Here is a 21,071-nt window from a genome sequence, read left to right as displayed (position 1 = left end):
TTTGTTACAGTGGTACTCTACTTCTCAGTACAAAAATCGTAGTCTGCTCAGGCTGCCATAACAAAACTGACTGGATGGCTAAACAGAAATTTATTTTCTCCCAGTTTTGGAGACTGGAGGACTCTCTTCCTGGCTTGTAGACAGCTATCTTCTCACTGTGTCCTCATGTGGGGGTTAAAATGGGGGAAAGAATATGTCATATTAGGAGTTAGGGCTTCAACATAGAAATATAGGGAGGACGCAATTCATTCCATAGCTTTATTCTGTTTTTCATTCAGTGTGAATAGTTTTATTAGTTGTATTTGTCTTAAGTAAATTGCTATTATCACAACACATAATAGAGAAAAGTCAATTTGGAGTTAGCTGACATGGGTCAGAATCAGTCTCTGTGTATCTCCAAGTAAGTTATGGTTTTCACATGAATGGATACTACCTGCTCTACCTACCTCATAAGAGTGTTCTTTTCTTAATGTTTATTTTTGAGAGAGACAGAGTGCAAGCTGAGTAGGGGCAGAGAGAGAGGGAGACACAGAATCTGAAGCAGGTTCCAGGCTCTGAGCTGTCAGCACAGAGCCTGATGTGGGGCTCGAACTCACGAACCACAAGATCATGACCTGAGCCAAAGTTGGACACTTACCCAACTGAGCCACCCAGGCACCCCCTCATAAGATTGTTCTAATGCATATGTTTTTATGTAGTGAAACCCCTTTCCAGACTATACATATACAATAATGCATTATTATTAACAATACTGAAAAGTTAACTGCTCCACATTTTTTAGACCACTCTTTATTCTTCTTTAAAATTAGGCACTGGTCTGAGTATATTTAGGTAAGTTCTGCCCTTACAGGTTTTATTTCTCATTACTTCAAAGATGTAAACATTTTTACTTAAAATTAGGAGAGAAGACTACTAAATGCTAGCATCCTCAAGATTTTTCGCACTGCCAAAAATTGAAAATAAACTGGGTGTCTGATATTAAGGAAACAATTTAATAAATTATGACAATGCCCAATGGAGTCTTTGTGGCCATTAAATGGTAATTATGAAGACTCTAAAAAAATCATGAAAAACAGTTTTTGTAAAATGTCACATGAAAATAACAGAATACCAAATAGTATGATCATAACTTTTTAAAAACTGACTTACAAAATGGTAATATGCAAATAATTCCTGTTAGAGTGGTGATAATTATAGGTGATTTTGATTTCGTTTTGTTTTTAATGGTGGCATAATATCTTTTTGATTAGAAAAAAAAACAAGGAATTGGAGATTTTAGATCATTTGACACTGAGTCCTTGAAGGCAGACACCCCTAGTTATTCATCCCTATAGTTGCATCCTCTAGCACAAATCACGAGTAGTTCTTATATCATGCCACCCAGCCCTACACACACTAGTTCCTCTGTCTGGACTGCACTTCTGGGAACAGCACTGTCATCTACAGGTGACCTATTTCTGTATCACCCAGGGGTCCTCATTAGAAATATACTTTTGTCAGGGCTGCCCAGGTGGCTCAGGAAGTTAGGAATACAACTTTTGATTTCGGCTCAGGTCGTGATCTTGCAGTTCATGAGTTCAAGCCCACATTAGGCTCTGCACTGAAGTGCAAAGTCTGCTTGGGATTCTCTCTCTTCCCTTCTCTCTCTCTGCCACTTCCCCATTCACACTGTCTGTCTGTCTGTCTCTCTCTCTCTCTCTCTGCCTCAGAATAAATAAATAAATTTAAATATATATATATATATATATATATATATATATATATATATATATATACTTTCCTCAGCCGCACCCCATACCTGCAGAATCAGAATCTCTGGAAGTGAGGCCTGGGAAACTGCATTGTTAACAAGCACCCCAGGTAGCTTTAGCATTTAGCATTTAGATAGCATTATATTCTATCCGAAATAGTATAGTGTACATAATAGGCATTCAACAAATATTTCTTGACCTTTTGGCAAACATTTACTGTATAAAAAATTGTGGTATCTGTGTGGATTTATAGAAGTACATGTGAACAAAACAAAGCCTCACCCTCAAGGAGCTTATATTCCAGTGGGAAAGACAAAGGCATAAATAACTCTTAAACAAGATAAATTATAATGAAGGTTCAGAGTGGTATGCAGAAATGTAAAGACGAATGACAATTAATGAATGAAATAAGTCATTGTTAACACTATCACAGGGCCAATAAAATACGGCCTTTTTTGTCCACAGTGCAGGAAGAGAATATTGAAAAATTTGGCTATGGAAAGATTTGGGACCACATTTAGAGCTTTGAATGATGAGTTCAAAAAGTTAGACTTTATTTTTGTGGGGTTTTTTTTTATGTTTATTTATTTTTGAGAGAGATAGAGCGTGAGCAGCGGAGGGGCAGAGAGAAAGGGAGACAGAATCTGAAGCAGGCTCCAGGCTTTGAGCTGTCAGCACAGAGCCCGACACAGGGCTGAAACTCACGAACAGCGAGATCATGACCTGAGCCAAAGTCGGAGGCTTAACCGACTGAGCCACCCAGGTGCCCCAACTTTATTTCGTGTTTTATGGGAAGCCACTAAGGATTTTTAAACAGGGGAATAATATAATATCAATGATTTGGGGGGGAAAAAAAGCTATGGTGAAATGATTTTGGAAGAAAACTATGATAGAAGAGTCCAGAAAGGAAGCCAGTCATGATGCTATTGCAGTAGTCCAGGTAAGTAATAATGAGCCACTGGACAGTGGGAAAGAAGGGGCAAGTGGTAAAAGAGCTGAAACAGTTGGTAGGACCATGTCTGGTGAAAGGCTGGCTGTAGGATGAGAGACAGCCCCGGGTGGAGGGTGCCATCAACTGAAATATAAGTCAGAAAAGCCAGAAGATGAGCTCTTTGTGGAGCATGCCTCTAGGACATCCAGTGCTAGAGAAATGCTGTAGCCAGACAAAAATGTAGGTTTGGTACTCAAAAGGGAGATCAAGACTAGAAATATGGTTTCCCAGTCTTCTCGTAGACTTGATTTAGTTCAAGCTTTGGGGAATGTATGCTGTTATAGTGGCAGAGTCTATAACATCAAGAAAAGGTCTACACATCTAAGTGACCCAAACAGAAACACAGGAGAAGAAGTAGCAAAGAGCAAGGACCCACCATTCAGAGTCCAGAGTTGCAAAAAGCTTGAGCAGCATAAGGAAAAGACAATCTCTGGTAAACTTTAAGAAAATACAATCTCAATAATAGTGGGAGCAGATACCGGATGCAGCCAGTTAGAGTAGGGAACAGGGAGGCAGTGAGCACAGCCTACTTTTTTAAGTGTTTTGGTGAAGGAAAGGCCAAATTGATGCCCAGACAATATTTAACCTTCAACTTCTATTTCTGTTTCTTTCATGTCTCCTTTCATCCCCTCATCACTATTTGGTGAGCCGCCACCCAGCAAATCGGACTTGTCTTTGTGGGCTGTGTATTGGCTGGCCTCCAGCCCTTAACTTCCCTGCTCTCTAAATAAAACTTAACATAAATTTAAGCATGAACTTAAAACTTCCCTGCTCTAAATAAAATCTACCTTGCGTTTTCCTCCTTTCAGAGAATCTGGGTAGCCACTGACTAAACACATAATCCCCAAAGTAGACTCAAGTCAACTTTAGAAGAGCCAGCACTCATCATTCATCATCATACACAGGCGGAAACTGAAGCCAGAGGATAATAATTATAGTTGCATAGGGTCACCAGCTCCATGGCAGGCTGCCTCCTGACTCCTACATGGAACCTATCCTATCATAATGATACCTGAGTAGTGGACTGGCCCTGCTATTCCTCAGTGTTATCCCTGAATGGACAAATGACAGCCCTTTACCTATAAGCAGAATGGCCAGTTGGTAAAATTATGACTCAGTCTCAATGGGACATTCTTTTTCACTGCTTTTCTGAGGTCTTTTTATAATAAATGCTGCTATGTGAGGCCACATAAGAAATTTGGATGAAATTACTTTGGGGAAGGTGATAAAAATCTCACATAAGCAAAAAGTATAAAATTCTGTCTTATTTTTCCAACAGTTCCAAATTTGGGGTAGTATGTATCTTCTCTTTGTAAAGGAGTCTAAGTCTTTGTTTTCAAGGAACAAGCTCACAGAGCCCCATGAAGATGTGCATGTCCCTGTTACAACTGTGGGCTGCTTCCTTCCGTTTTTTTTAATGTTCTATTTATTTATTTTTAATTTTTTTTTAATGTTTATTTATTTTTAAGAGAGAGTGAGACAGAGAGTGAGCTGGGGAAGGGCAGAGAAAGAGGGAGACACAGAATCCAAAGCAGGCTCCAGGCTCTGAGCTGTCAGCACAGGGCCCAATGAGGGGCTCGAACCCACAAACTGTGAGATCATGACCTGAGCCAAAGTCAGCCACTTAACTGACTGAGCCACCCAGGCGCCCCTGCTTCCTTTCTTCTACCAATGCCAAGAATCTTGTGAGAAGCTTGTAATAAGTGGAGGTGAACTGTGGACACCAGCATCCTTTATTGCATTTTGACTCCACAGAGTCTCTGTTTATCTCATTTGGGTGGATGCTGAGAAAGCAAGACACTAAATGAAAAAGCATTAACAGGAATAACTGGTAGGAATTTACAACTAGTTCAGACTATAGACACAGGCAATTAATTACTGGCTTAGTAATAAGGAAAGAAGTATAGAGGGGAAACACTTCCACTTTCATCCTTCAGTACAAATATGTTCAACATTGAAACTTCACAGAGAGCCATTGACCAGTGGCCAGCTATACACACCCATAGCCATCATAGGTCAGTGCCCACTTCATTTCAGGACTGAATGCATACAGAAATTCCTAAGAGTCTCAACTGGGCATTGGTTTAGGAAGGAAGGGTTTGGTGTACTCGTGTAAATCTGGAATCAAAATGAATTGTCTAGGAGGAAAAGGAAGCCATAGCTTTCATTAATGAGGTGAGAAAACATAGTTGGGAATTATAAGTTGGGATTCAAATTAATTGATTCTTAATCTGGGCCTGAGTCAGTTATTGAACTGCTCTGTACTTGAGTTTCTCTAATGTAAACATCCTGGGTGTCATTCTCTCAGCCTAAATTACTAGCTCGGAAACACGAGTGATTTCATTTTGATCCGCATTGCTGAGTAAGAGCATCAAAAGATTTAATGGGTACATGCTACAAATAAAATAGTAAAATCTTATACAGTTGCCTTTTTGAATTTCTCTCTAGACTCCAAAATGGGTTTCTTGGGCAGATGAATATTTTTGTAGCAACCCAAGCTGTAAATTACCTGGCCTACCTGACAGGTCTCATAGCAGATTCCTACAGCATGGAATGCTGACTACCTGGGGCCCAGATGGCATTTATATTTTAAATAATTAATCCATTTTTAATATGTTTGTAACAGCATTGAGTGTGTGGGGATCTTAGCTCTGTAACAGCAAGTAAAGCAATACTCCTTCTAGGTAGATCAAGGATTGAGGTCAATACAGGTAATCAGCCTGTATTCTTAGAGCAAGGTTGTACCATATACTGGATATCTATGGCACGTTTGCAGATTTTCGTTTTATGCTGTCTCTCATTTGCAGTTGTGTTTTTGTGTAATGGGACAATATAGTACAGACGGTATAGTGTGTGTGATCTTCAGTGTTTCTCACTTTTGTTCCTCTGCAATTCATTCCCTGCAATACCCATCTCACTGAAGGTTCACTGAGGGGCACTGTAAAATGTATGGTGTGAGATGGAAATGAGACTCCCTACTGATAAAGTGGAAGTAGGCTGAAGGCATTCTCGGCCAACTGGCTCATCAATGGAAAAATAAAAGCTAATGTGGAATATTTTTGAAGTGTCCTATATTTCGTAATTAGTGCTTTCTTTGGGGAAAAGGAGAGAAAATTGAATGGAATGATGAAGAGCACTATCATTTTGTGTAGGTTTGTGCAGGGCAAAACCACTGAGCCTCTAGGGCAGCCTGGACTCGGCAAACAGCCCTCATTGTTCAGACTTTACTCATTTGCCTGGTCCAGTCATGAATGTTCATTATTCACATTAGTCTGCCATTGCCCCCTCCCCATCACCTTGCCAACTTCCATCTGTTTCATAAAAGCTGTGTATATGCTAGCTTCTCTGAGTAAATAACCTTGTGGCTACACCACATCAGATGTAGCCTTTCTCAGTATTTTGTACAGACATATCAAGCATACACAATGTGCCCTGCTCTGTGGTAGGCCCTACTGATATAAATATCTGCTCCTAAGGCAGACAAAAAAAAAAAAATGTGATATCTGTAATAATAGAGACATATATACAAGAAACACAGAAAGGAGGTTTAGGGTAGTCAGTACTTTCTCTCCTTGACAGAACTGACATATGATAATGGCTTTGAAAGGGTAAGTAGGAATCCCTCAGGCAGATGAGGGGTGAAGAGAGGCCCCCATCAGAGAGAACACCTGGCAGGTAGAAGAAACCAGGGGGCTGGCTGCTGGTAGTTCAATATGGCAAAAGTGAAAGAGGGGTGAGAAAGAAGACTGGAAAGGGAGCTAGACCAGGACTTTCTTCTGTGAAGATAATGGGGAGCCACTATGAATTTTAAATAGGCAAGTGATATCTGATTTTTTGAAAGGTGGCTCTAGTGGTCATGTGGAAGGTGTGTTTGAGGGGAATCGTACGAGAGACAGGGAAACCACTTGGAAATCTTTTTTTTTTTTTAGCATTTTTATTTATTTTTGAGACAGAGAGAGACAGAGCATGAATGGGGGAGGGGCAGAGAGAGAGGGAGACACAGAATCGGAAACAGGCTCCAGGCTCCGAGCCATCAGCCCAGAGCCTGACGCGGGGCTCGAACTCACGGGCCGCGAGATCGTGACCTGGCTGAAGTCGGACGCTTAACCGACTGCGCCACCCAGGCGCCCCGGAAGTCTTTTGTACTAGACCTGGCAGGTGATAATGGTAGCAATCGATGATGGAGACAAGAGGATAATTTGAAAGGTATTTAGGAACAGAATCGATTAAAATTGGTAATTTATTAGATGTAGGAAGTGAAGATGGAGGAGAAATTCAGAGTGAATTTCTTAGCCAGATATTGGGACAGATAACGGCACCATTCACCAAGAGAGGAAGTACTGGAAAAACAGGAGGTTTGGTGGGATGAAGAGTTTGGGTTTGGTTGTGCTAAGTTTAAGGGTCTGTGGTATGGAACAGACACAAGGAGAAATCAAGTAGGCCATTATATAGATGAGTCTAAAGTCCAAGACAAGTCTGGGTTGCAAATATGGAAATCAGCAGTATATCAAGACGATTGAAGCCATGAGTTTGCTGAAGAGAGTGTGTCAGTGAGAAAATAGGACAGTGAATAGGGTCCTCCCCCGCCCCCCCCCCACCCCCACAAACAACAGCATTCCTTTGGGAAGAAGAGTTAAAGGAGAATGGATAATACCACTCTCTTCAACAACTGATTCATTCCCTAGCCATTTCCTTCCTGTGTTACCAAATGTCCACCTTTTTCCCTACCTCCCCACTTTGTTGCCTTAAACTGGATATCTGCTCTACTCCCCAACATTGAAAGGACAGCAAGATGTACATCCTCTTTACCGGCTCCAGTCTTTGTGGGCATTCTGAAAGGGTCAGTAGTATCAGACACATACACTGTCTTCTTCCCAGATGCTTTTAATGGGGCTCTACAGTCAAAGCTCCCCACACTCTGCTTTTTTTTTTTTAATTTTTTAAATGTTTATTTATTTTTGAGACAGAGAGAGACAGAGCACAAGTGGGGGAGGGTCAGAGAGAGAGGGAGACACAGAATCTGAAATAGGCTCCAGGCCCTAAGCTGTCAGCACAGAACCTGACGTGGGGCTCGAGCTCACAGACCATGAGATCATGACCTGAGCCGAAGTCGGACGCTTAACCAACTGAGCCATCCAGGCATCCCCACACTCTGCTTTTTAAAAGTTAGCTGTCTCGGTTGAGATTATTATTATAACAAACATAAATGCTTTATAATGGCAAACTTGACTCAAAGGTATGCAGAGCAGTTGCCATGAGCAACACGGAAAATGAGCCCCTGTATTGAAGTGAATGTTTGAAATTAAACTTTTCAGGTTGCATGTGAGGAACAATTATCAAGCTGTTTCCCTACTAGGATCAGGTTGTATAAGCATTGTATGCTTTGACCTGGGTCTATGAAGGTCTCAGGAGAGGGTAATTTGGCTCTGACCCTGGAAGCATGGGGTTTTCTTTCACTTTCCAGTAGGTCATTTATCAGTGGTTAAAGGGTTCCCCATTCCACTGTATTTGGAGCTCTGTCTAAATTGCTTCAGGATTTTTCCCAGATGGAAAGTGCTAAGGAGCCATCAGATACTTGTTTGCTCAGTTACTATTAATCAATATTTTTCCTTTTCCTTGTCTGTCCTTACTCATCTTTATTAACTCAGACTCAATTTCCCCACAAGCCCTTGTTTTTGCAGCAATGTTATCCACATTGGTGGGTGCGTAGCTACCCCTGGCTGGCTTTCCCTTCTGATGTTCTTCTGGCTTCCTCTGGAGAAGTAGCTCAGGAAGGTGTGCCTTCTCAGTGGGCAAGCAGGCCAGTAGGGTCACTGTGGTGACCTCTTCCTGTTTGTGCTTTTCACAGAAAGCATTTCTTTTGCATGAATTTGGCGTTGTCACCTTCATAGAAGCAGTAACTTGTCCAGAAAGAGGACGTATGGCATATTTTACAAGATTCAACCGTCACCCCCCTGACTTCGCTAGGCTGCAGTTTGCCCAGAAATGACTCCTGGATGGTGATGTGACAGCTCCCTCTAGTGTCACTGTGGCTCGGGCTCTCGCAGGGCTTTGCTTCCTCAGAAAGTGTGGACAGTACAGAATCTGTCAGAATTGGTGGCAGTTTAAATAGGTTGTTCCCACGGAGTCAAAACAAATATGAGATGATTTTTCTCCTGTTAAAAAAGAGAATCTTGCATGAAGATATGGGACCATTCCAGCTCCTGTTCTGTTCCTGTTTCAAAATTTGGGGGAGCCCAGAGTCCTGTGGAAATCATTCTTCTTGGGGAGTGGAATCTTTTTGGAAATTCCTGCAGTTCAAGCCAACTGCCCTTTGAGGGAAGAAATGTAAATTCCTTTCAAGAAAGATAAATGAAAATGGGAGGCCAAGGGGAAGTCACTTTGTTGTAGAATAAAAAAAATAAGAGAGGGAGGTAAAAACAACAACCAGCAGGAAGAACCCTGTCCATTTGTTCTAGAAAGAGCAGCTTGTTTTCTGAAATAACTTTTGGACTAGAAATTTATCATCTGAAGTCAGGTAATTTTGAGTTTTTTTTAAAAACACTAAAGGAGTCAAGTTATTAATATTTGAGAAATGGCTACTGTGTGGTACATAGAATAATATAATACTCCTACCTAAATTAACATCGTCACAAAGCTCCATAATAAAGATTTATGAGATATTCATCACATAAGAAATCCTATTTTGGAAATCTCCGTTGGTCTGTATTTTGGTTGTAACTGTTTTCACAGTTATGAACCAGTTAGAAGCCCTAGTATTTTGTTTCCCTCTATCATGCTCCAGTCTTCTCCCTTTTCCCTTTGCCCTTTAAACTAGAGTGACCCATTATTCTTTGGCCTGTCTACATATTGTAAGATGGGGAGATAAGGAAGTGTCACCTGCTCAGGTCGGCTCTCCAGGCAGGCCATTTTCCTTCAGAGCATCCGCACTGGTTGAGCGATTTATCATTTCTTCTTTGTATATCACTTTGAACCTTTATCTCAAATTGATCTGTGAAACTAAACATAAATTCTTCTTGTAGTGCCCATGTTCATTGTCTAGTCACACAGCTCTGGGGAATCTTATACAAGTGTGTGTGTCTGTGTGTCAGCAGATGCCATGAGGATAACATGAGGAGAGTGGCAGTCACAATGAGAATATCTTCTCTGCTTCTAATGCCAAACCACAGAGTGGCAGGTGTTTTTCAGTGCAGCTTAGCGTAGTAAAACCTACAGATTGACCAAACACTTCTGAGAGAGAAGAGAGCCTTATATTGGCCTGTCTTGGGCCAGAACATACTGCCAGTTTGATTTGCTTGTCAGGGCTGATCCTGGCCTGGAGGTCCTGGACATTAGTTCTTCCTCTCTGGCTGCCCTCTACCAAACCTGTGGTCAGAGAGTCTCACTGCTGGGGCAGGTGGCTCTCAGGACTCAAAAAGAAAGATGCATTTTTCTGTTTTGCTCTCTCTGTTTGAAAAACATGAGGATTCTATAATATTACATCACTTTTAACATTTGCAGGTTTTAGTCACTATCAGTGTTACATTTGTGAAGCTTTGAGATTTATAGATCAACTCTATGGAATTAGTCTCCTTTAATCCTCACAGCTGCTCTGGTGAGGTAGGTTTCAGGATTTTTTTTTTTTTAATTTTTTTTTTTTATTTTTTTAAATTTACATCCAAATTAGCATACAGTGCAACAATGATTTCGGGAGTAGATTCCTTAGTGCCCCTTACCCATTTAGCCCATCCCCCCTCCCACAACCGCTCCAGTAACCCTCAGTTTGTTCTCCATATTTATGAGTGTCTTCTGTTTTGTCCCCCTCCCTGTTTTTATATTATTTTTGTTTCCCTTCCCTTATGTTCATCTGTTTTGTCTCTTAAAGTCCTCATATGAGTAAAGTCGTATGATTTTTGTCTTTCTCTGACTGATTTCACTTAGCATAATAGCCTCCAGTTCCATCCACGTAGTTGCAATGGCAAGATTTCATTCTTTTTGATGGCCAAGTAATACTCCATTGTATACATATACACCATATCTTCTTTGTCCATTCATCCATCAATGGACATTTGGGCTCTTTCCATACTTTGGCTATTGTTGATAGTGCTGCTATAAACATGGGGGTGCATGTGTCCCTTCGAAACAGCACACCTGTATCCCTTGGATAAATGCCTAGTCATGCAATTGCTGGGTCATAGGGTAGTTCTATGTTAGTTTCTTGAGGAACCTCCATACTATTTTCCAGAGTGGCTGCACCAGCTTGCATTCCCACAGGATTTTTTTTTATATTGTCTCCTTTATTTAGGGAGACTGAAACCCAGAGACATGCCCATGGTCACACAGTTAGTGGCGGGAGTAAATCCCAGGCCTGCCAAGTTCATTGGTGAGTGCCCTTTCTATAACATGACTGCTAGCGTTTAACTACAGTCTCATTCAGCTAAACTCAGTGGTACATTGACTTTTCAAAGACCAAGGAGTTGGGAACTTTAAACTTTCATTCCAGCCAGTAATGTGATGTTGAGCAAATTATTAAAATTGGAAATGGGGTTAATGGTGTTGTGTGCTATATCCAACTCCTATACAACTAAATGATGACAAGTATAGGGTTTTTAAATACCTGCTGACACATAAATATGAAATACTGCCAACAGTACAGTATAGAAAGAATTCATGCCATGATTGATGAGTATACAGAATTATATATTATACTGTGTGTACTGAGACTTTGAGAACTTTCCAAAGATAATATTTTCTGAAAGATATATGTTTGAACTTGAACTCTGCCTGGGGTTGTCTCAGTTTCAAGACTAGATGATGTAGCTGGTAGAAGACTTGAAAAAACTTGTTTTCAGACCTCTTCCCCTCCCTCCCATCGAGAGAAAGAGAGAGAGAGAGAGACAGAGAGAGAGGGAGGGAGGGAGAGGGAGAGAAAGAGAGAAACTTAAAAAAAAACACTCATTATAATAAATATGTATAAACACAGTGAATGAGAAAAGGATGCTCCTCTCCCAAGGGTACTCCTTTACCTTTGGTCTGTTGTGGGTGGTTTTTTTGTAAATGTTCACTTATTTTTAAGGAATGGGGGAGGGGCAGAGAAACAGGGAGACACAGAATCCGAAGTAGGCTCCAGGCTCTGAGTTGTCAGCACAGAGCCCAATGCAGAGCTCAAACCCATGGACCGCAAGACCATGACCTGAGCCTAAGTCGGACAGTTAACCAACTCTGCCACCCAGGTGCTGTTTTAGGGGTTTCGTGTTTTTCATTTCTTTTCTTTTTTTTTCTTTCAGTTTTTTCATCATGATAAGTATACTCTTTAATCCTCATCACCTATTTCATACTTTTCTTAATATCTGTTTGAATGGAAATCAGAGCATGCTGTTTCTCAGAACTGAGATTCATCAGCATCCTCCCGGGAAAATGTACATTTTTCTTTTGAAATAAAAATAGCTAGAAAATCCTTTTTAAAATTTGCTTCTTTTCTGTATTACTGCAGCAAACAGGCAGTGTGAACATTTCAGAGTGCCTGTTGCTGAGAGGCTTAGATACCTGTGAAATATGGCAGCATATCCCTGCTAAGGATAGAAAATGCACTTCTCAGTTAATAGGCTCGGGGAAAAGCTGTTCTGACCTGACTGTTATGATCTGTGAACTAGTGTTAGGGACTGAGTCTTCCATTGTCAGCTTCTCTGCACCCTATCATAAGCAGAGTCCATTTAGGGGTACTTTCACTTACTTTTTGCTTTTCTAACCCTGTAAGACTAGAAATAACAATAGTTGCTTTGGTATGTAGAACTTGTTGCCTAGTGTTTGTGATCAAAAAACTCTCCCATGATCCACAACCCCTTAATCAAATTCTTTCTTAAAGACCTTATTACCTAAATATGGCCTTTCAATAAGGCCTAATGTTAAGGGAAAGCATGAAACTCAAAGTCCTGCCATTGAAATGTTGGTTTTGCTCTGACTAGGTCAGACCAATGATTCTCTCAAATCTTTATTTCTACCCTGCCAGTCATCCATGAGTGCCTGAATTGTGACCAGCACAATGACATTGATTGAAAATTAGGAAAACCCACACTTTATCTGGCCAATTGTGTGTTACTCTCCTGACCAGTGACAAAATAAGGTATCCTGGCCCACTTTATTGAGCTATCATATAAGTCTCGGCTGTTAGCCTCTACGGAATGTAAGTGAAAAATTATTTTTAGTTGTTCTATTTTCTAGACGAGGTACAAGGTACAGTAGAAAAAGCAAACTTTGGTGTTAGATAGACTTAGGTTTGCAAACTGGTAGCTCTCTTTGTTGTTTTAATTTTTTTTTAATGTTTTTATTTATTTTTGAGACAATGCGAGAGACACAGTGCAAACAGCGGAGGGGCAGACAGAGAATCTGAAGCAGGCTCCAGGCTCTGAGCTGTCAGCACAGAGCCTGACGCAGGGCTCAAACTCACCAACCATGAGATCATGACCTGAGCTGAAGTCGGACACTTAACCGACTGAGCCACTCAGGCGCCCCTGTTGTTTTAAATTCTTAAACTCTCAGCCTACTTTGAAGAGTTAGTGTAAGGACTAGAGATAAGACACATAAAGTGCTCAGCATGTAGATAGCCATAAAAAATGGTTATTATTGCCATTATTACTGCCACTCAGCAAAGGACTACCAAGACCCTTTCTGAAGACTTCACTATAACACTGTTTCTAACCAGTCACCTTCCAATTAATCTTCCTTTACACATCTAAGCCTGGTTATGAAAGTGTGCATTTTATGTTGTTATTTGCTTTCTTCTTTCAGATCTGTAAGAGCAAAGCTAAAGAATCTCAGCAGTATTATCACAGCTTGGCTGTCCGGCAGAGTCTGGCTATCCATTTCAACATCCAACAGGACTGTGGGCATTTCCTTGCTGAAGTCCCTAATCGCCTGCTTCCCTGGGAGGATCCTGATGCCCCTGAAGAGGAAGAGGATGAAATGAAAGAGGCTGAAGAAGAGGTAAAAGGAGAAACTGATGGGAAAAGCCCAGAGCCCTGCTCTGAAACAGAGTCATCCCAGAAAGAAAGCCAGGGGGTCATTAGCAGGAAGCAGAGAAGCCACGTTGTGGTCATCACCAGAGAGGTTCCCTATCTCACCGTGGCTGATTTTGTGCGAGACTCTCTGGCCCAGCACGGGAAAAGCCCTGATTTATATGAGAGACAAGTGTGTCTGCTACTCTTACAGCTGTGCTCTGGCCTTGAGCACCTCAAACCCTACCATGTCACTCACTGCGATCTTCGTCTGGAGAACCTGCTGCTTGTCCACTACCAGCCAGGGAGAACCACCCAGGGCCTTGGGCCTACAGAGTCCAGCCCTACCTCGTCTTGCCCCACAAGGCTCATAGTGAGCAATTTCTCTCAGGCCAAGCAGAAGAGCCATCTGGTGGACCCTGAGATCCTCCGGGACCAGTCCCGCCTTGCTCCAGAGATCATAACAGCCACCCAGTATAAAAAGTGTGATGAGTTCCAGACAGGCATCCTCATCTATGAGATGCTGCACCTGCCCAACCCCTTTGATGAGAACCCAGAGCTGAAGGAGAAAGAATACACTCGAGCAGACCTGCCTCGCATCCCACTCCGCTCCCCCTATTCCCGGGGCCTACAGCAGCTGGCCAGCTGCCTCCTCAATCCCAACCCTTCTGAGCGGATCCTCATTTCAGACGCCAAAGGCATCCTCCAGTGTCTACTCTGGGGCCCCCGGGAGGATCTCTTCCAGACTTTCATGGCCTCTCCTAGCCCAGCGCAGAGGAGTGCCCTTCTCCAAAACTGGCTAGACATCAAGCGAACACTGCTGATGATCAAGTTTGCTGAGAAGTCCCTGGACAGGGAGGGTGGGGTCAGCCTTGAGGACTGGCTTTGTGCTCAGTATTTGGCCTTTGCCACTCCAGACTCCCTCGGCTGCATTGTGAAAACCCTGCAGCACCGCTAGTGTGTCCTGGTTGCTGCTTGTCTTTTGTGTTCACCTTCACGTCGCCCATGCACTTCCCCTTCCTAGTACTCACACAGAATTCAAGGAAAGAAGAGAGACCGACCTTCCATCCCTCTCCAGGAAAAATGAGTCTGCTCAGAAAGCTTACCCACAGTTCCAGATCCAGTCAGAAGCTGGGTCTGTCTTCACTGCACAGAAATTCGATTGCACAGCCGTGCAGTCGCCTTCCATTGGAACACCTTTCACCCTAATTGTCCCCAAATGCAGGTAAAAAATGAAAACGTATATCCTTGAAGGGACAGCTCCTTTAGTATGAACTCATTGAGCTGTGTCCAGCTCCTCCATAATTCTGAAGACCACCTGTCTTTTTAACACCAAGTATTTATTCTCACTAGCAATAGACAGATTTGAACAGTCCTTACTATCATCCACTAAGCTCTCACAACAGATTTTTTTTCTTCTTTAAAGTATCAATAACTGACTCTTACCAGGCAGAACTGCCATCCTTAGCATCAGCCCAGTCTTGTTTCTGGGGACTATAGCCTTTGTTCCAGCAGATAGTAGAAAGACAAGGAGAGATTCCATCCCTTGGGTCATGGATGCATTTTCATTTGTTATAGGCAAGTGGGCGCACCACCTGGAGGATGGCCCTAGCGGTCCCCTCTGCTGCCACTGCCTGATTCTCCTTCACCTCTACTCTGTTCCCACTTGCCAATGAAGTTTGGGTTTATCAACCACTTGTGGCCCATTATAGAACTGACCCAAGGTGGTGTCTCCAATGCCTCTCCAGGGTGAGTACAGTTCAGATCTTATAAATAGCTGGCAGGACACCGGGAGATGATTTTCCACATGTGCAGTTCCCTAGGGGCCACCAGGGGACTAGCTGAAAGTGCTGTCTTTGATTACTGTCAGAGCTGTCGGCGTGGACAGCCAGCGCTGGCGGAACCCAGCTCCCGGTGTTCCCCTGAGCAGTAATTGGCCAGCTTCTTTCTAGCAGTGGCCAGTGTTAACTAGTCTACCAAATGCTGTGGACAGCAGCCGTGAATGAGACGGCTGTCAGTTGAGCTCTGAGATCTGCTTGGAGGGCACGGTGTGCTGGTGAGAGGCCGGAGAGGGGAGGAGGCCACTGATGAGACCGCTGGCCTCCTCCTCAGAACGCTGACCTTTGCTGAAGAGGCTGCCTCCCAGTTGCACTGCACATTGCTCCTTGGGACTCTCCGAAATGGCTCTGGAGGATGGCTGGCAGCAATTTCAAATGCTGGGGTGGGTGCCTGTGAGCTGTGCACCATACATGGGCTCTGTGCTCCTCTCCTATGAATATATGTGCAATTTTTGTATGTATTGTTTTAACTGTATATTACAGTGTTTATGTGGCAACTTCACCTGAAGCAAGTTCTACAGAAATCCTCCCCTTCTTCCCTTGGCACATACGTGTTTGCGCTAAGAGATGAGTGTTCCTTCCGGGTAGTGGGGGTGGGAGGTGACATGTGTGTGCTTGTTTTCTTCAAAACTGTGAGTATCTGTTTACTTCAACCTTGAAATCCCAAGGGTCACTCAGACGGTGTAAGTGTGTGTACACGTGGGTGCACACACGTGTGCTGGAAGTAGAGGCCAGGCCTCTGAGGGGAACAACCTGTGGCGGGGTGGATGGACACGTTCTCTGCATCCAGTCGGCGAGGGAGCTCTGGGACCCTCCTCTGCCAGCGCAGAGTTCCTTAAAAGCCAAGACTGATTGTGCAGTATTACTTAGATAGCACATTAGTGGCCTTTTGGAAGTTTCTAAACTTTTAACATTTTTAACAGCCTTTCATATGATTCACCTATATCAAAGAGGATCAAGAAAGGAGAAGAATGTATTTTATTGTGATCTTCTTTGGTTTTGTTTTGTTTTGTTTTGTTTTAAGAAAACGGGACACGTGAGGTTCCAAAGGGAGGATGTCCCTGTCCTCCTGGCCAGCAGTACAGGACTCCCAAGGAAAAGGACGCACTGGCCCACAGGGTCTGGCCTCCTCTAGCCAGAGAGCAGGGCTCTGCCCCGAGGAATGGCCACAGAGGGGTCGTGCCGCTGCAGGCCAGCAGTCCTCTCTGTCTCAGTGTCCTGTGGCCTGGCTGCGCCTTGCCTGGCAGACTGTGTTTAGTTCACCGTAGCATAGCCCATGTGCACATAACTCCTTGCCTAATTAATACACTGAAGTAGCAGCACACAGACCACTGGCCATGTCGGCCAGCACATTCCCCAGCAGTCCTCCCTCGCCTCCCCCAGACGGTTTGCGGATTGAGACACTTTCTCAATGTCATTCTTGTGGTGCCTTGCCCATGTAAATTTGAATGTTGACTATTTAATGAGGCTTCATATTTAATGAAGAATGTTCCCTGGTCCCTCTATTTGCTTATTGGCTCTCTAGATATCCTCTTTCGTTTCTCTTCTTTTTTATTTTATTTTATTTTTTTTCTGTTTGACTTGGATCCAGTCTTCTTCACTTTAACCCTATGGTATTATAGGCATGGACACTCCCCACTACCGTCATCTTTCAGCACTGGTAAACTGAGCACCTCCTTCACATCAGATTTGTTTAGTACTGTTTTTATATTCAAATTTGTGAAGGCTGAAAGATGAATGCCAACTAGTCAGAGAAGGGCCTCAGGCTTCCCAGAGGCAGGTGGCTAGATTAATTTTTCTCTGAGTGGTGGCTGAGGAATGTGAGGGAGAGGGAAAGGGGTGTTAGAGCAGAACAGACAAGATAACTGTATTTCTAGACAAGAAGTTCTCCATCACATGGTCCTTGGAATATTTTTCCAGAATAATGAAATTCAGTCAATCTAATATCATCACAAGTAGTTTTTTACAGTCCCATTTTAATTATAGTAGAATCTTTGAATTCATTCATCAACTGGCAAGAAATCCTACCTTCAGACATCTGTATATACATGAGTTTTGCTTTATGACTAGTATTAGCACTTTATGTTTTCTCGAGTAACATCCAGTTATTGTCTTCAATATTAATTGGAATTTTTTTCTATTCTGTTGAAGTCTGTACTACAGATTCTTCCATTTATATTGAGAGTTTGAACAATTAAGCCATCATTGGGACTTTACCTTAAGCCGCATGAGCAAGAACAATTTCTCTGACACATTTTGGTGCCAGAGAAACAGGGAAATGGGGGGAGTAGCAAAGACCAAGACTGAATGTATAGCAGAGTGCCTTGTTGGAGTGACAACCTAGTCTTGGAAAGAAGAGAATCCCATGTCCTGCGGAGAGGACTAGGACTACATGACTTCTCCCATGCCGGCCTGAGGAAGAGCCCCTTTGGTAAATGTACACTGACGTGATGCTCAGAAGCTAATTTGTGGAGAATAACTGCAGGATGGGACAAAGAGCAGTTGCAACCTATGGAGTCAACGAAAGAATCCCTAGACGAAGTTAGAATTGGAGGCCAGGACTATAGCAGTCGGCTCCAAGCTTTGCCCTCTGGAGATGAACTGGGTAAAGGTAGACAGGGCCCAAGCACCCATGCTACTGATGTTGGGGCCTAACATAGGCTTGTTAGGATTTGAAGAGGCTGAGTAGCCTTCCATTGTCAGATTAAGTGGAAGCCAGTTTTGCTTCCAGACTTGGAAGAAGTTTGTTACCATGGGAAACTGTTAAGCCAAGAGATCTAAACCTCTAGAAATATTAATGATATTTCTGGAAGTAAAACTGTATTTTAAAGTTTCTAGCATTATAAGTTTTCATGAAGGATCTTTGGGGCCTACTACATAGTAGGGCATGGAAAGATTGCACTCAGCTTCCCAAATTTGAATTAAAAATACTTTGATGCTGGGAAGTAACCTGACCTGGTTTTGCTGGTAACCTGCAAATAATATTTTTCCCTAGATTATACGGACAGTGATCTGAAAAAAATACAGACCAGTCTCAGAAGTCAGGATGTACTTAGGATACTGCCCTATATTCCAAATGATTCTAGATGTATGAATAAAGTACAAACATACTTGAAGACGAAGGAGAGAGAAACTTGGCTCTCCAGGCCAACTCTGACATGTTTTTTATTTCCCTCGCTAGTTGATAAGGATTGAAAATTCTGGTCCAGCCTAATGAGTGAACAGGATGGCTGCCCACAAAACCAGGTTATTAGTTTTACCTCATTGAAGCTCATATTCTCAGAGGCCCAAAGTGCTGTGCCGAGACAAATCCAAGTGCTGCTCTTGCTGAAGTGTGCACTGAAGTCCAGCTGCCCGTGCTTACGGCAGTGCCCAAAGTCGGGGTTCCATGGACCAAAACTGATGCCACAAGGGAAGCCAGAGGAGCTACAGTGCAAGATCCTAGATAGAGATTATACCAAAGAAATCAAGCCTTTTTGTCCTGATGCTTGAGTTATGACAGATGCCAGAGAAGAAGAACTCACATACATTCCATGTCAAGGTATTTGGCTGATAAAATAATCCATCCTCCAAACAAAGCACCTATCTTTTTAAAATAAGTCCATTTTGTATATTAGGAAAAAAAGAAAAGATGATGGTGATGGTGAAAGTCTGGGACAGACAGTGATATTTCCCAGTAATTAAGGAGAAGGAGCCAGCCCCCGCTCTCCCTGTGATGTGACTGTGGCCGTTGCCCGGACTTGGGTTTGGGAACTTCATCATGTCCGTGTGATTCGGAAAGCTGAGCAATCTTTTCTAAGAGATGTGGTAGTTTCAACAGCTTTGTTTAAAGAGCTCCTGGGAGATTTCTTAACAAATTCTAGTAGTTTTTATAAACCTTCCTACAGAGGTGGTTACCACTCATCACCATCATTTAATATTTATAAGTGCCCAGAATGTACAAGGTGCTATACAGCTGTTACACATCCCCTCTCTGCAGCTGTTTGAAATTAGAGTAGGTTTTTGCATCAGCCACTGCTACAAGCTTCCCCACCTAAGTGGGCTACAGGGGCCTGCGTTCCGGACATCCCATTACGTTTCCCACTCCAGAGAGCCTCTGGGCTCCTTCCAGCTTCTCACCTTCACCCATCCCACTCACCCTCATGCTTTTTTTTTAATCCAGAAAGTTTCAGGGAATCAAAAGAGGTTGGAAATTTTTTAACCTAGCAGAAGTACAGAGTCCTATATTTTGCTACAATTATTATCATATTATGGAAAATCCACTTTGCCCGTATAGTGTGTGGAAAGTATCTGTGTGTCTGCACTCATGATAACTTGAATGTTGAACAGCCCTATGGCTTCAGGGTAGCATTTTTGAAAGATAAACCACACTGCTTCAGGAAACCTGCTCCAAGTACTACTTGGTTATCCGTTCCCTCACCAGTTTGAAAGTTATGCGTGAACATACTGGGTTGGGATTTTCTGTTGATATGCAGGGCATTTGGGCATGAGATCAGGGCAGAAGCAAGATGTCCTCCTTCTCAGCATTTGAATCATGGCAGTCTTCATTCCAGTCTCACCTTAGTTCCCCATGGCTCTGCCCACACTCTGTATTTGAAAATCTTGTTCTCTTGCTCTTTCCTGGAGCTTTAACCCTCTGCACATTTTAGAGTTGTATAAATCTACCAACGCAAGGTTCCCTCTGTCACCAGGTGGTGCCGCCCTTTGGTTTGCTGTGGTACTTTGCTGTGTTCTCTGTGGCATCATGTTACTGTGTAAATAAATTTGTTTTAATATACACTAAAAACCAGACAAGCGCTTGTTTTTCAGTAACTCTTCCATATTGATGTTCTGGGGAGGGTTTGGTTGCAGATGCCCTCTTGGAGCTTCATCCTCTGCTGACCTGGATGGTATTTCCTGTTCATTCCCTCTCTGACCTGAGAAAAGTAGGCCCAGAAGAGAAAGTGAAGACCATGGGCTTTCCCCAGAGCTCGCTGAAGTCTGCAGGTCGGCTGTGTGAGATTGCCCCCTGGTGGCCAGTCCTCATACAGCCTTCCTGGGCTTGTGCTACATTTTGAGGGGCTTGGTTACTGGACTCTGGAGGACCCTCTCAGTGAAGATCTCAGAGTTGTGCAGACAATAGGAGCAGAGGCAGGCCCTTGTACAGCATCAAGCATCATCTGCTACAGAATTCACATACCTTTTACCTGTACATGAATGTACACATCCGCAGTGCTCTCACAAAGGCAGACAAGCTAATATGCCAACACTTCGGTAGCAGAGAGGCCACCTGGCTTGGGGGGGAAGAGTCAGTTGGCAGTGGTAGCAACAGCTGCCACGTTATTAAGAGTAGAATGGATGGAAGTGCAAACATGTAGACTCTAAATTTAGACCAGATTTCAGAGCTCTAAACCCTGTACAGTGGACACTATCTGTAGCCCATTGTTTCTGCTCCTCTCCACTAGCGATCACTCTGGAATTTATAGGTACTATTTAAGGCATGTTGCAAAACAGTGGTTGCCAGACTCGAGTTTTGTGT

The 21,071-nt window shown here is 43.0% G+C and overlaps 1 protein-coding gene across 10 annotated transcripts in view; it reads left to right on the top strand.

The window, feature by feature from the left end:
* Positions 1-20,361, top strand: part of PEAK1 (pseudopodium enriched atypical kinase 1) — a 310,300-nt gene extending 289,939 nt beyond the window's left edge. For all 10 annotated transcript variants that reach the window (XM_027067830.2, XM_053223700.1, XM_027067828.2 and 7 more), the window contains one exon: positions 13,510-20,361. In XM_027067830.2, coding sequence (XP_026923631.1) covers positions 13,510-14,673 — 1,164 coding nt within the window. In that variant the 3' untranslated portion in view covers positions 14,674-20,361. The remainder of the gene's footprint in view (positions 1-13,509) is intronic.
* The last annotated feature ends 710 nt before the right edge of the window (positions 20,362-21,071 follow it).

This window comes from Acinonyx jubatus, chromosome B3 (assembly GCF_027475565.1).
Source record: "Acinonyx jubatus isolate Ajub_Pintada_27869175 chromosome B3, VMU_Ajub_asm_v1.0, whole genome shotgun sequence".
Classification (NCBI taxonomy): domain Eukaryota; kingdom Metazoa; phylum Chordata; class Mammalia; order Carnivora; family Felidae; genus Acinonyx; species Acinonyx jubatus.
This window is presented reverse-complemented; position numbering and strand designations above follow the sequence as displayed.